A 12,720-nucleotide genomic window follows, 5' to 3' on the forward strand; every position below is an offset into this window, starting at 1 on the left:
GAGATGGGAACCTTTCACGTAAAATACATAATATCATTACTGTGTAAAAATACCCCTCATGGGAGATACCCAGCTCAGATGAAGGATCTGAGGCTTCTCTGTAACTTATCCAGAACAGAAAATGAAATGGTCTGCAAAGCTCTTCTTCCTGAGTTTTATTCCTTTTGGGTGCTCTTCAGCCCCTTGTTATGGCACAGAGCTGCTGAAAGGAACATCGAATTAATTCCCTTTTTTACCTTCTGTCATTTCTTTTCCTTTCTCCAGTGTTAAATACATTTGCATTCCATTTTTTTCCTTCCACAGAGATTCACTTTATGCAAGCTTCTGTCTTAAATCCATTCCTTCTCTAACCAGCTCTATTCCCTGTTCTTCTGATAAACATTTAAGTGATAGCTGAGACTTACCTGTTAAATACAGGGAAGTTTGTTACCAAATTCCCCTTGGTTTTTTTAAAAACACTAATTTATACACTATTTGCTGATGATTTCCAGGCAGCATTGGGATATGGTATGTGGAGTATTTGTAAGCTTAAGACAGGCATAAATATTTGCTCAAAAATTCATTAAAAATGTTTTTGTGACATGCTTTGCAAGTGTTGGCTAACATTGAACAGCATATTTATTTTGAGTAAAAAAAAAACAACATATCTTGCAGCTTCTAACAACTGGGTGGTTACATTATTGCTCAAACCAAGAAAACAAAATTGATAAATCTGGTTTTGTTGTCCAACTCAAATGAAGTGCAATACAAGAAGCAACAATGTTGCTGAAAAACAGAACAGAATCTTTCAAATCTGTTTGTTTGCAGTGACTTAGGACCGAGGCAGATAAAATGTTTGGAGTTGGAAAGAGTTTCTTCTGCTCTGCTTCAGTTTATGAGGAGTTCGAGGAACTCTGTTTGGCTGCTGTTGCACATTTGGGCTTCTAAAAATCTGTTCTTTTATAAGCTATAAGTTCTTGCAGCTGTTTATACAAATTTTAAGTTGTGAGACTGAATAAACTTAACCCTGGATTGTAGGATTCGGGCACTATGGACATACGAGGGATGAGCCAAGTTCTGCCCACACACCTCATGGAGGAGAGGTTGATACGACAGCAACAAGAGATGGAGGAAGATCAGCGCTGGCTGGAGAAAGAGGAACGATTCCTGGTAATCCTTTGTTTCAGAGTGCTTCTTAATTCCTTCTAGTTGTTTTCTTTTTTATTGCAGCTTGCTAAATGTGGTCATTTCTGTGAAATGAGAAAATTTACTGAACGCAGGAGTCACTACTAAATGTGGGTTTGGAAGCAGGTTTTGAATTAAGCGTTCAGCTAGTGAGTCCTGTATTGCAGATATCGTGAACATCTGTGACCTTTGGTGAATCTCATTATATCCAGTTGAGTGTTTATGTGTGGGAAGTTGTGGATAAAATTCTGTGCCAGTCTGGAGTTTGCCAGTTTGTTCTAAAGGAGGTGGATCTGTGGGTACTCCACCCCTGAAAAAGGGATAATCAGCCATTTAAGGGCCCTGACTGTGCTAAGAGTTGTAAGCAGTCCTGCAGTGGAGGAATAATGACATGTGTTAGTGGGAGGAAGTACAAGGAGAGCTCTGTGAGGTGAGGAAGAGCTCTGAACATCACCAGAAGGAGGAAGAAGAAATCATTGGTAATGGGATCTTCCAAAGCCGTTTCTCTGCAGTTCCATATTTCCTTGTTGTCAGTGCCCCTGGTGTATGTTTTTTGGTTCAGCTCTGGCTTCCCACTTGTCAAAATTCAAGTTCTGTGTTAAAATTCTCCTACTTGAGGCTCATGGCTCCAGGTGGAGCAGAAGGTGGCAGTAGAAGGTGGCAGTAGCAGGTTACTCTGTGCAGGCTCCTGGGGAGCCTGTGAGTTCCTGAGCCTCGTGGGACAGGTGGATAATTTACAGTGCTCGTGTGGGTTGTGACAGACATCACTCATGCGTTTGATCTCAAGCATATTTCAAGGGATGTTTCAGTTTGGAAGTCTTTCATGTTGTACGTATTTACAAAACGTGCCTGTATCCATGCAGGTGCCTTGGGTGTGTTGTGGAAGGTACATTTGGATAAATGAGCTCTCCATTTAAAGCAGATGGTGACAAATAGTCTGTGGTCTCTGGAAGAGTTCTCTGCACTGTCTAGAAGTGGTCTCCAGGAAAATCTTACAAGTGAATTAATTTTATTTTAGACACCAAAATTGCCGGTTGTGTTTGTCTCACAGAACGTGAAATGGTCTTCTAGACATTGAATTCCTTGGAAACAAGAATTGATGCTTTATTCCCCAGGAAGCCAGAGGTCAGGAAAGGAGAGCAGGTCTTGTATGTAGGCATTACCAAGACCTCATTCCATTCCAGTTGACTTGTCTTAGTCTCTCAGGAATTCAGTTATGTTTGGTATTCCCAACTGTTCCAAACAGCAGCGGCTGTAAAGACAACCAAGGCAGGATAAATCTTTTGAGAGCTACTATGTCCAGGACATACTGAGATTCATGTTGTGCCAGAGTTAAGAAGTTACTTTTGATTCAAGGATATCAAAGCCAGTTTTCTTCTAAATCCACTCAGGAATTTGCAGTTTGCCACTGGGTGACAGTAAAGAAACCACTGTGCCCAGATTGCTTTGTCCAGTTTGTTACAAGCTGAAGAGAGGAAGAGGAAAGGAAAATTTCTTCCCTAATTTAGGCATTAGTTTTCCAGTCTTGAGTGGCACCAGTTGCTTGTGACTTACACAACCCAGGAGGTCAAACTCATCCCATTGACAGTTAAAACTTCCAAGGTGGTCAAGAACTTATTGAGGAATTAATGTGCTTACTGGGAATGAGGCAGTCACATTTCAGGTGGGAGTAGGTTGTGTGGGAACTTCCTGCAGAGAACTTTCTGAGTTTTTCTGCAGAATAAATGATAAATATTTTTAGTATTTGTTCTGTTTTGATTCAGTCTCTGGACCATTAGGATGTTTATTATACCCCAGATTGATGTTGAGGAGGATCTTGCTGATTTTTTCTTTTATCTCCAGTACAGTCTTGGCATATGTTTGGAAGAGTGTGTTTTCATTATGTGTTAGTTTTATTCCAAGGAGACACCATCTCTGTTGCATCTCTTCTGTTGAGGAATTGGAATCCATAAGGGACTTCAGTTCTTTTTTTTTCCCCATTAACATTTTGACTATCAAGATTTTGGGGTTCAGACTTGAATGCCCTTTACAGATTTATACCCTGTGTCAGAAGCTGAACAAGCTGCTGATAGGCACAGGGTGTCTTTGAGCTCATGGCAGGATGTGTGTCAGGGAAATCTTCCATTTATAGATGGGTGTTTCTTGAAAGAGGAATGTGGATTTCGGAGTTTAGCCCTGGAGGAATCACGATGGTAAAAGAGTCATTGTGGGGAGTTACTCTTGGAAGCCTTGCAGATCTCCTGAAGGATATCCACAGCTCATGCATGAGAGTCCAAACACATAAAATAAGGCACTAAGGTCCACGTAATAAGGTCCAGCATAGAAATAAGCCACAAATTACACACACACATGTTCCTTGGCCCATGTCCTCTGGTGAGTGACTAGTGACATTTCTGCTTTTAGGAGAAGTACTTACCCTATTTTCACTCCAGGTGATTTAGGAAGAAGTCTTGGACCTCCCTGCTTCAGATAGGTTTCAGAAGAATATTTGCCCTTTTGAGCACAGAGAAGAACAAAGAGAGGAGAGCCAGATTTTAATATTTAACTTAAGTAGAAAAAATATTTAATATTTAATTTATGTAACCATCTGTAATATTCTCAGTGTAAACTGTCTACTTCCAAAAGCATCTCTGTTTACCCAGTCTTCAGGCTCTACAGCACATCCCACTTGTACTGCTGGGAGTTGGACTCACGGAGAGCAACTGCAAAACATTTAATGTAAGACACTTCAACGAGACAAAAAATCCTCTGTGGGATTTCTGTTGGTACAATTTTTGTTTCCCCAGAGTAACAGCAACTTGCTCACGACTTGGAATTTACTGCTGCTTCTACAGGGAGAAAACACAACTCACAGCACGTTGGGATGTGGATAAACAGTGCTGATGTGTGCTGGAAGGGACACCCCAGATGGGGAATTAAGTTGCAGTGGCATTGAAATGGAAATGTGCCGGTCTTTGGGGAGGTTGTTATCAGTGTAAGCAGTTTGCCTGAAACTGGTCCTTGGAGAACATGGGACTAGTCAGTGCTTGAGAGGAGACAGAAATGTTGTTTGCAAGCTGCAGCCTTAGCACAATCCAGAATTCTGAGATTCTGCTGTAAAAAGAGAAAACAAACAGGCCTCTCCTCATGGGAAGCTCCTGAATGCAAATGAATCTGTTGTGTAAAAACCTGAAGAGTAAAGAAATGTTTAATTTTAAATCGTACCAAATATATTCACTGGGAGGTGAGAAGAGAATTGGTGAAGGGGTTGATTTTCAGGGATCTAGGACTGACACTCCCTCCCAGCCCCTGCCAGGGAGGGGATGTGGATACAGCCCAATAGTCTGGCAGCTTTAATGGGCACTGATTAAACTTGTGGACTTTCATGCTCTCTTGATAGCAAGTGCTTTGGAGATGAGCATCTCCAGGAAGGACAGAAATATCCAAATTGTTTTTGAGAAAGCTGAAGCAAAGACAAAGCATTACTGCACCTAAAGCTTGATACAGGTCACTGCAGGAGACAATCTCTGTCCAGGGCATATGCAGGTGGAGGGTGAGAAGCTGCACTACAAACATGTTAATATCTCTGAACATTTTATACAACAGTTCTTTTCTTTTGGGCCTGTTTAATTCCCTCTTTATGTGGAGTTTCCAGTTTGAACCTTTCTTTGTGACTGTACTGATGTTACATGCATTACTTTTAATCATATAAATAAAGATATATATGTTTGTGCCTTTTAGTGACTCCTCAGCAGACAGAACAGTGTTGTGCTGAGAAATTTATAGTCCTTTCTGGGATAGGCTAAGAAGAAATAACTCACATAGTTTCTTTATCATGCTTGGATTTGTGTTTTTTTTTCTGAAATTCCCACATAGTTGTGGTTTTGTCCTGTTTTGACACTGAGAACTGCAATTCAAGTATAATTGATGTGAACTGTTGCTAAAATAAGATTTTAATTTTTAGCTTGAGAAAATCCCACCAAGACATTAAAATTCGACATGTCCTGAGAACGCCAAGACTTGCATGTTCTTTTATTAGCAAGTAGCCAGAAATACTGGAAATAAAGTAGATTATGTCCCCGTTTGTCAATGTTACGGATCCTGTCTGAAAAATCCTCTTGACATTTCCAAAGATTTCAGATAGCAGACTATTTATTAGACAAAAGGTCCCTTTACTTTTGAAAGATTTTGTTTTTCTGCAAGATTTTAACAACACAAGAGTTCTCCCTCTCTTCTGTTTTTTGGGAGGGCTGCCATGGCAGGGACTGGAAACATGGCAGGACGTGCTTTGGGGCTGTGAAGTGGTGTGTGAAGTACAGAACAGCTTGGTTTTGGTGTGAGGCTGATTTTTGACCGAGAGAATGTTGCACTAAACACTCTCAGTATTAAAAATCCAGCAATGCATTGCTGTCAGGCCAGCACGAGGGGCTCAAGTTGAAGTTCTTGCCACTGCAGAGGCATAAGAATTGCTGCTAAGTAGTACTTTAAAATACAACGGGAGTTTGATCATCCAAATCACCTTTACTGTAAAGTAACTTGTCTTTTGTAATTTCCACAGATACATAAATGAATAAATCACAGTATCATTTACTAAAATGGGAGCTGTTAGAATTTATTAGAACACTGAAGTCAGTAAATATGTAATTGGCCTTTTCTTGGACACTGGACACAGAAGTGTGTTGAATATTTCTCTGTTGTTCCTTGTGTTCCTGACTATCCACGTTTTGATGGGGCAGAGGAGAATGTTGGGAAAAGATGAAAGAAGTTTATGGGGTTAAATATTTCCCTGTCTGATATGATTGTCTATTTTTAATCTGCAAGTTTTTTCAGGCAGCGACCATTTCTGGCTGTTCCTCACTCAGTCTGCAGAAGACTGAATGAAAATTCTAAATATAAGCCTTCCTGACAAATTGAAAGCACAACTGGAGTATTTTTAATGACAAAAGATCAGTATTAGTGTATCTTTGCAAGTTCCTTCTGCCCTGATGGTTTTTAGATTCTCTTAGCAGGATATGTGAGTTGGAATTATTCTTTAGGGTTTTTAAAAGGAGGAAAGGGATCTGGAGTAGCTTTAAACAAGAAAAGGATATATTTGTCCCCCCCCAGACTAACCCTGAAAGGACATGGGGTCAGTTTAGTTACACTCAGTATTCGCACGCCTACGTTTCTCTAAATAAAAAATGTTCCTTCTCATGCTGTGTGTGACCATTTTATGTATAAATACATGCAGACATGTGAAGGAAGTTGTATTTACACTACTGTAGATGTGCATTTTATCCCCTTTCATTAACTCCTCATCCAGTCTCGTAGGAGAGTCAGATAAATCCTCTGGTTTTAAGTGCCGGAATTTGTGCACTAGAGACATGCTCTCGTTCTTGTGAGCTTGTGTTGGCAGATCAGGGTTAACCTTGGTTTCACATCCACTGTTCTTTGTCTTTCCATGTAATTAACCTTGTCCTTGAAGAATAAATACAACCTACCTGGATTTGCTGTGGAGACGTGTGGGGTTTTCCAGTGCAGGGGCAGGAGTTGGACCCAGTGATCCTGGTAGATCCCTTCCAACTTAGGATATTCTATGAGAAAAATTACCAGTTTCTTTGGGGGGGGGGGGGAAGGTGTGGTTTAATTTTTACTTTTTTAGGACAACCAATCCCCGGGTTCCTGTGCTTAAAACATAAAATAGACATTTTTGTTGCTTGTAGGGGGAGAAAATGGCATCTGGATGGCTTTGTTAGCTTGCTGTATCCAAATGGACTGTTTAAAGAGCTCCAGTAATTGGCCCCATTTGCAGGCTTGGAGAGGGAGCCAAGTACATATAAGCCATCCTGGGGCAGGAAGCGGGAATTTATGCACAGCGTTTCTCATCCTGTGGTTGGAATTTTGCTGTTGGGAAGCAAGCGATTTTTTTTCTTTTTCTTCTTCTTCTTTTTTTTTTTTTTTTTTTTAAAGAAAACCACAACTTTTGCTGCCTTTGAGAAAGTTAAAATGCAGGTTTTCCAGTGTTGTGCTGGGGCAATGGTACTATGGATATTCATTAGGGTGTTTTTAGCCCCGTGCTGGGAGTGGGTGCTGGAGGAGCGGGAGCAGCCGAGGCTGCCAAGGGCTTCAGGAGCTGCGGTGGGGGTGTAGGGGCTGGAATGAAATGACATCTGGATTTGTCAGTGTGTGCTTTTAACAGGATTTTCCTGGCTTTTTCAATGCCTCTAAGCCGAGGGCACGAGGGGTAAGGAGAGCACGGAGTGAGATGTTTGATTTCTGTTTCAGAAACCCGACGTGCGGCTCTCCAGGGGCAGCATCGACCGGGAGGATGGAGGTCTCCAGGGCCCAGTGAGTATATGTGGGATCTTTTCCTCCGGTTTCCAGGTAGAACGTGTCATACCCAGTCTCAGTTGTTGGAGACAACTTAAAGTTTTTGCTAAATATTTCCACTATTATTACGTGGTTGTACAGCTTTTCCAAGAGGCTCAGCTTCAGCGGGAACGGCAGCCACGGCAAACGGGTTCATGCAGCAGTTTTGGGGGGTTTGTGGGTTTGTTTTGTTTTGTGTTTGTTTTTTTCCCCCCGTTGGAGCTGTTCTTGAAACAAATCCTAAAATGTTTCTATAAATATGTTGCAATAATTTTCAAGTAGTCATGTGCTGTAGAATTGGGACTTGTATTTAAGAATGTGGATTGTTTTCTGCAAGTTCTGTCAACAGGAAGCAGGATTAAAGTAACTTTTGCAGTTGTTTAAGTGGGTTTTCTTGCAAGGAATGTAAATGTTGCTGTTGTATGACCCAGAAATCTGTTAGGGGTAAATGATTCTCTGTGAAACAATGGGAATAAATCCCACAGCCATTCCTTTATTCCCAGACAGCAGCTGCAGCTCGAGTGTTCTTTTTCAATGGCTTAACTCCTGTGTGTTTAACTAAAGCCATCTCTCTAATTGTTTAATTGCCATTGGAATCTCTGGATCATACTGATTAGTTTAGGGACTGTTAATGACACAAACCTGGTACTTCACCCGCTGTTTTTCCCTAGGGGTCACCTTTAAAGTAGAGAATATTTTAAATTCACTCTCCTGGTTCATTTGGGATGAGATTGTAAACTCCTAGTTTGGTTTCAGCATTTCTTCACCACTTAAGAATTTAGGGATTCTTCCTGCATTTGCAGCCAAAGCACAGTCATGAATGAGTGTATAACTGACACACTGCAGAATGATCCCTGGAGACATTCATGTCTGGAAGCTCCTAAGATTTTTTCCATGAAATTGGACAAGACTGTTAGTTACTGTTATGCCTTGGATATTGTTGCATCTTTATGTAAGAGCAAGTTCTGTGCTGCTTCTGAAGATGTTCTGAGATGCCCTGGAGATTTTGAGGTCATGTCACAGGTTACAGCCCCCAGATCCCAAACTGTTTGTAGGGGAAGTCCTGTCTGCCCAGAGGAGGTAGTACAATTTCACACTCCATTTGAAAGAGTGTGAAGAAAACACTTGGTGATCATGGGCAAAATGAGTTTTAAAGAGACTCTAATTCGTGATAACTACACTTCTGGTTCCAGAAATTGATTTTGCAGTTTTATCATTCTCAGTAGATTCAGAACATACTCTGTCTTCATTTGCAGTGGGAAGTGCCTCATGCTGCTGTGAGTCAACTTCAGTTTCTCATCGAGAGGATGAGAAATCGGGCAGTGACACAAATGAGGAGTTACCACACACATTTTAGTATTTCCTGACTGATCACATGCTTTTCACATATACTCTCATTACACAATTTTCTGGAAGTAAAAGTTCAAGAATTATCTTACTGGGATTTTACTCTCCTTCGTCTCTTGCCCCCTTTCTTTTCCCCCGGGATTATCAGATTTGAAATATTTAAGTTAACAGCACAAATCAAACTTAATGACATGACCGAATGTCTCCACTTTGTCTGTGTCCCTATTTGTGAGGTGACCAACCTTGTCGAGCAACAGACCAATGTTATTTCTATTCTCCTTTAGCTGTTGGGGCTTTTAAAAAGCCCCTTCTGTTGTGCTGTCCAGCTGGAACTGTGGTCAACCTTTGACTGCACAAATCGTCTCCCTGCAGTGGCAAACAGCATCTCTGTAGGAATGTCACCTATCCCTGTCACCCGTCCTTGTTTCCAAAGTTTGTACACTTCCTTTGTCCACCTGAGTTCCAGAAGAAGATCTCTGCTCCACCAGGCCAGCCTTCTGCCCTACTTGTTTGACTTCCAGCGCTTTGGAATTGCCTGTCTTTGTGCTCTTAAAAAACAACCAGCATTCATGGGTCCCAGTACCATTTCTCCTTCACCACTGTGACCTCTACAGCTGGGTCTGTGTACACAGGCTGGAAATGCCTGTGACTATCCCACCACTTTTGAGTAACAAGGAAGGATAAACTGTGATGTAGAGGCAGGGCTGTTGTGAGCGATACAAGATACATGAAAATGCTTTTCTTACTCCGTAACTAATAGACCTGTAGTGAGGGGCTGATGATGGTGAATAGGGATGTATTTTTAACTGTTGGGAAATGTGCTGAGAACTGGCTGCTCTCAGTGTTTGAGACAGTGCTGATGAAAGCTGTGAGCACTGCAATAACTACTTCAAATGTTTATTTTGTTTTATAGGCTGGTAACCAGCACATATATCAGCCTGTGGGTAAACCAGGTAAGCAGTAAATTCATATACTGTCATCTTGAATCCTTGATTACAAGTCTTTCAGCAGCAGTAGTGACAAAGGTTCATGCCAGTATTTCCATACAGGGTGAATTCAGTTCCTGGTACTACACACAGATGTTTGGTGCAGTGTGTGTTCAGATTCCTTGTGCAGGTCCCAGACATGCAGTCAGCAAAGCCAGGGAAGTGTTTAGATCAACAGGCAGGAAGTGTCTAGAGGAAGATGAGTCAGTGTGGGACTTCACCCAGTGTGGAGTTCAGACATGTAAAACAGAAGTAGACACCTGAAGCTGGGTTTCCCAGTCTCAAAGTGAATCACACCCAGGATTCCTTCCAGGAAGAAGTCCAGTTTTCCCAGACACACACACAGCGTGTTGGTACTGAGAAGTGAGAACCTCTCAGGGGTGGAGCAGGTGTGTTGGGAGCAGTAGCGGTTGCCTCCCATAGGGAATTTTTCAAAGTATCCTATAAAACAGTCGAGTTCTCACAAAGTGCAGCTCCTACAAACAGTGAATTCACTGCAAGACACATTAAGATGTCCATCTCCTGTGCTAATAGAGAAGAGCACGTGCAGCATGTGTGGCATGGGCAGACCAGAATGGTGCAGGTACATCCAGCATGTTGGTCCTCTAAAAATGTGAATTGTCTTTGTTAAGCAGATCATGCAGCTCCGCCAAAGAAGCCCCCGCGCCCCGGAGCCCCCGGACATCTGGGCAGCCTGGCCAGCCTGAACAGCCCTGTGGACAGCTACAACGAGGGCGTGAAGGTACATTGCTCAGTGCCACCTGAAACACCCTCAGAAAGTCACACATTACTGCTGTGGGTAGTTGGGTGCTCCTGAAGTCGAAAGTGTGGAAAGCAGACGCGACCAAACACCCCACAGTAAATGCTGCCCTGGCAGCTCTCCAGGGAGGTGGGGAGGTCACTGGTAGGCTTGGGTCCTCCATGACTGTGATTCAGCGTGTTCCTCACCTAGAGCCTTGCCCAGCTGAGCTTGTTTCTAGTTGGAAGAGCATATGAGATGTCCCATATGGACACAGCCTCCTTTCCCTGCTCAGTGGGAAGGAGCACACCAAGGGTTCCCAGTAGCTTGGGTGGTACCAAAGTGTCTTGTTCTCAGTCAGAAGGAAGGAAGACCTGTCTGAACTGAGGTGCTCAAAGAGCTCTTGCTGCAGCACCCAGGCTCCTCAAACCCTACGAGCTCTGGGGAATAAAGAAGAGGGGAAATGGGCTGTCTGACCTGAGCTTGAGATACTTCCCTTGTGTTGTTTTGTCTCCATAAATAGGCAATAAAGCCAAAACTGAAACGTGACAGCAGTTGTGTAGTAGAGATGCTGCTGTGAAACACAGTGTCCTGCCCCTGCTGCAGTTGGTGTCCACAGAACTGCTCTTGAGGATGTCAGGCACTTGCAAAACCATCCCTCTGTGTGCTGTTCCCTGCCAGTGGGGCTCCTGTTACCTTTCTAATCTTCAGGAAAGAATGCCAAGCCTGTAGTAAAGAGAGGGAATCCATGTTGTGGTGGCCACAGCAGTTGGGATAAGTCACCCTTATTTTAGGTGCTTTGAGAAAGTACAGAAAAAGCCCAGTTTATCTAAGCATGAAATTCAAAACCTGCCATCAGAGCAGTATGTTCAGCACAAATTGATCCCAGGCACTGCCAGCCTGTGTCTCACTCCTGCTCTTGTTCTGGGATTATTGGAATGTGTAAGAATCAGCGTAAACAGCTAGCAGTGATGAATTTGAGCAGGATTATTTATTATAAGCTAATGCCAGTACTTTTTGAGCTGCCAAGCCTCAGAAAATGTCAAAAAGCAGTAACAGATGTGTTACTAAACTTGGCTTCTCTAAAGTTTCCTTTCTAAATGCTGATACTGGAACATGAAAAATGTTTTCTGAAATACATCCTTTTGACAAACAAACTAAACCTGAGCAGCCAAAGACATCAGTAGTGACAAGTGAACAGGATTTGTGTACTAAATAGCTTCTTGAGTAGGAAAGAAGAGCTGATTTTATTTTTTTCTGTTAAGATTTTCTTGAAATTAGATTGTTTTATGTCCCATGAGGAAAACAGCCTGTTATTTTTTGGTATAGCTTTGTTAATGACTCCAGTCCTAAACTGAAGATGCTTCTAGGATTCATTTCAGACTCCCTTTTCTGTACACCAAGTTCAGGCTCCCGTTTCAGTCTCCCTTCTCTGCAGAACACAAATGAAGAGGATTGGGACTGCTTGTCCTCAGGAGCTTTCAGGGCAGGCCCTGGGGAGCACATGGGTCTGTGTTCGTGGCTGAGGCAGCGTCAGCCAGTTCCACAAGGAAACTCAGCACCACAGTCTGCAGAGCAATAGTGTTGATGTTGGGGAAAAACAAAGAGAAATCAAGTGTTAAGAAATACAGTGTCCATAGTTTTGGAAGATTAGGGCCTGGAATTCCATGGGTTGGGTATCATCTAGAGTGGGTTCTTGGTAGTTCACCCCAACTGTGATTAGTCATTGAGAACGAGAGCGGCACAGTTACATGACCATGTTTTTCCTATCATGACTTCCCAAAACAAAAAGAAAAGTTTCAGAAAGATGGCTACAACATTTTCTTAAATCCAGTGAGTACTGGGTTGTTTGTGTAAAGGGCCCAGCATTCCCAGGACAGGTTGTTCCCCACCACTACCCAGGCCCTCTGCTCCATTCACACTCTGCTGCTTGCCAGACTGGCTTGCTCCTGTCCAGCTTTGCATGATGTCCTCCCATGTGTTTAGTCAGAAGGAAGCATGGGTGCATGGCAAACGCTTCCACTGCCCACACGGGTGCACAGCAGGTCATTCTGTAACACACAGACCAAGAGCTAACACGAGTGACTGCCGGGAATGGTGAGGATGCATTTCCGTTGCAGGCTTTTTAACTGGTCTCTTATTGCTACACATGTTTTG

At 42.6% G+C, this 12,720-nt stretch overlaps 1 protein-coding gene across 19 annotated transcripts in view; it reads left to right on the forward strand.

Annotated features, from left to right (window-relative positions):
• PTK2 (protein tyrosine kinase 2) overlaps positions 1-12,720 on the forward strand; it is a 191,183-nt gene that overhangs the window by 174,204 nt on the left and 4,259 nt on the right. For 10 of the 19 annotated variants that reach the window (XM_064643988.1, XM_064643996.1, XM_064643842.1 and 7 more), the window contains 4 exons: positions 1,018-1,149; positions 7,408-7,470; positions 9,752-9,791; positions 10,457-10,566. In XM_064643988.1, coding sequence (XP_064500058.1) covers positions 1,018-1,149; positions 7,408-7,470; positions 9,752-9,791; positions 10,457-10,566 — 345 coding nt within the window. The remainder of the gene's footprint in view (positions 1-1,017; positions 1,150-7,407; positions 7,471-9,751; positions 9,792-10,456; positions 10,567-12,720) is intronic. The other 9 variants (XM_064643893.1, XM_064643912.1, XM_064643931.1 and 6 more) reach the window with 1 other exon arrangement.

The sequence above is a fragment of the Pseudopipra pipra genome, chromosome 1 (genome assembly GCF_036250125.1).
Source record: "Pseudopipra pipra isolate bDixPip1 chromosome 1, bDixPip1.hap1, whole genome shotgun sequence".
NCBI classification, from domain to species: domain Eukaryota; kingdom Metazoa; phylum Chordata; class Aves; order Passeriformes; family Pipridae; genus Pseudopipra; species Pseudopipra pipra.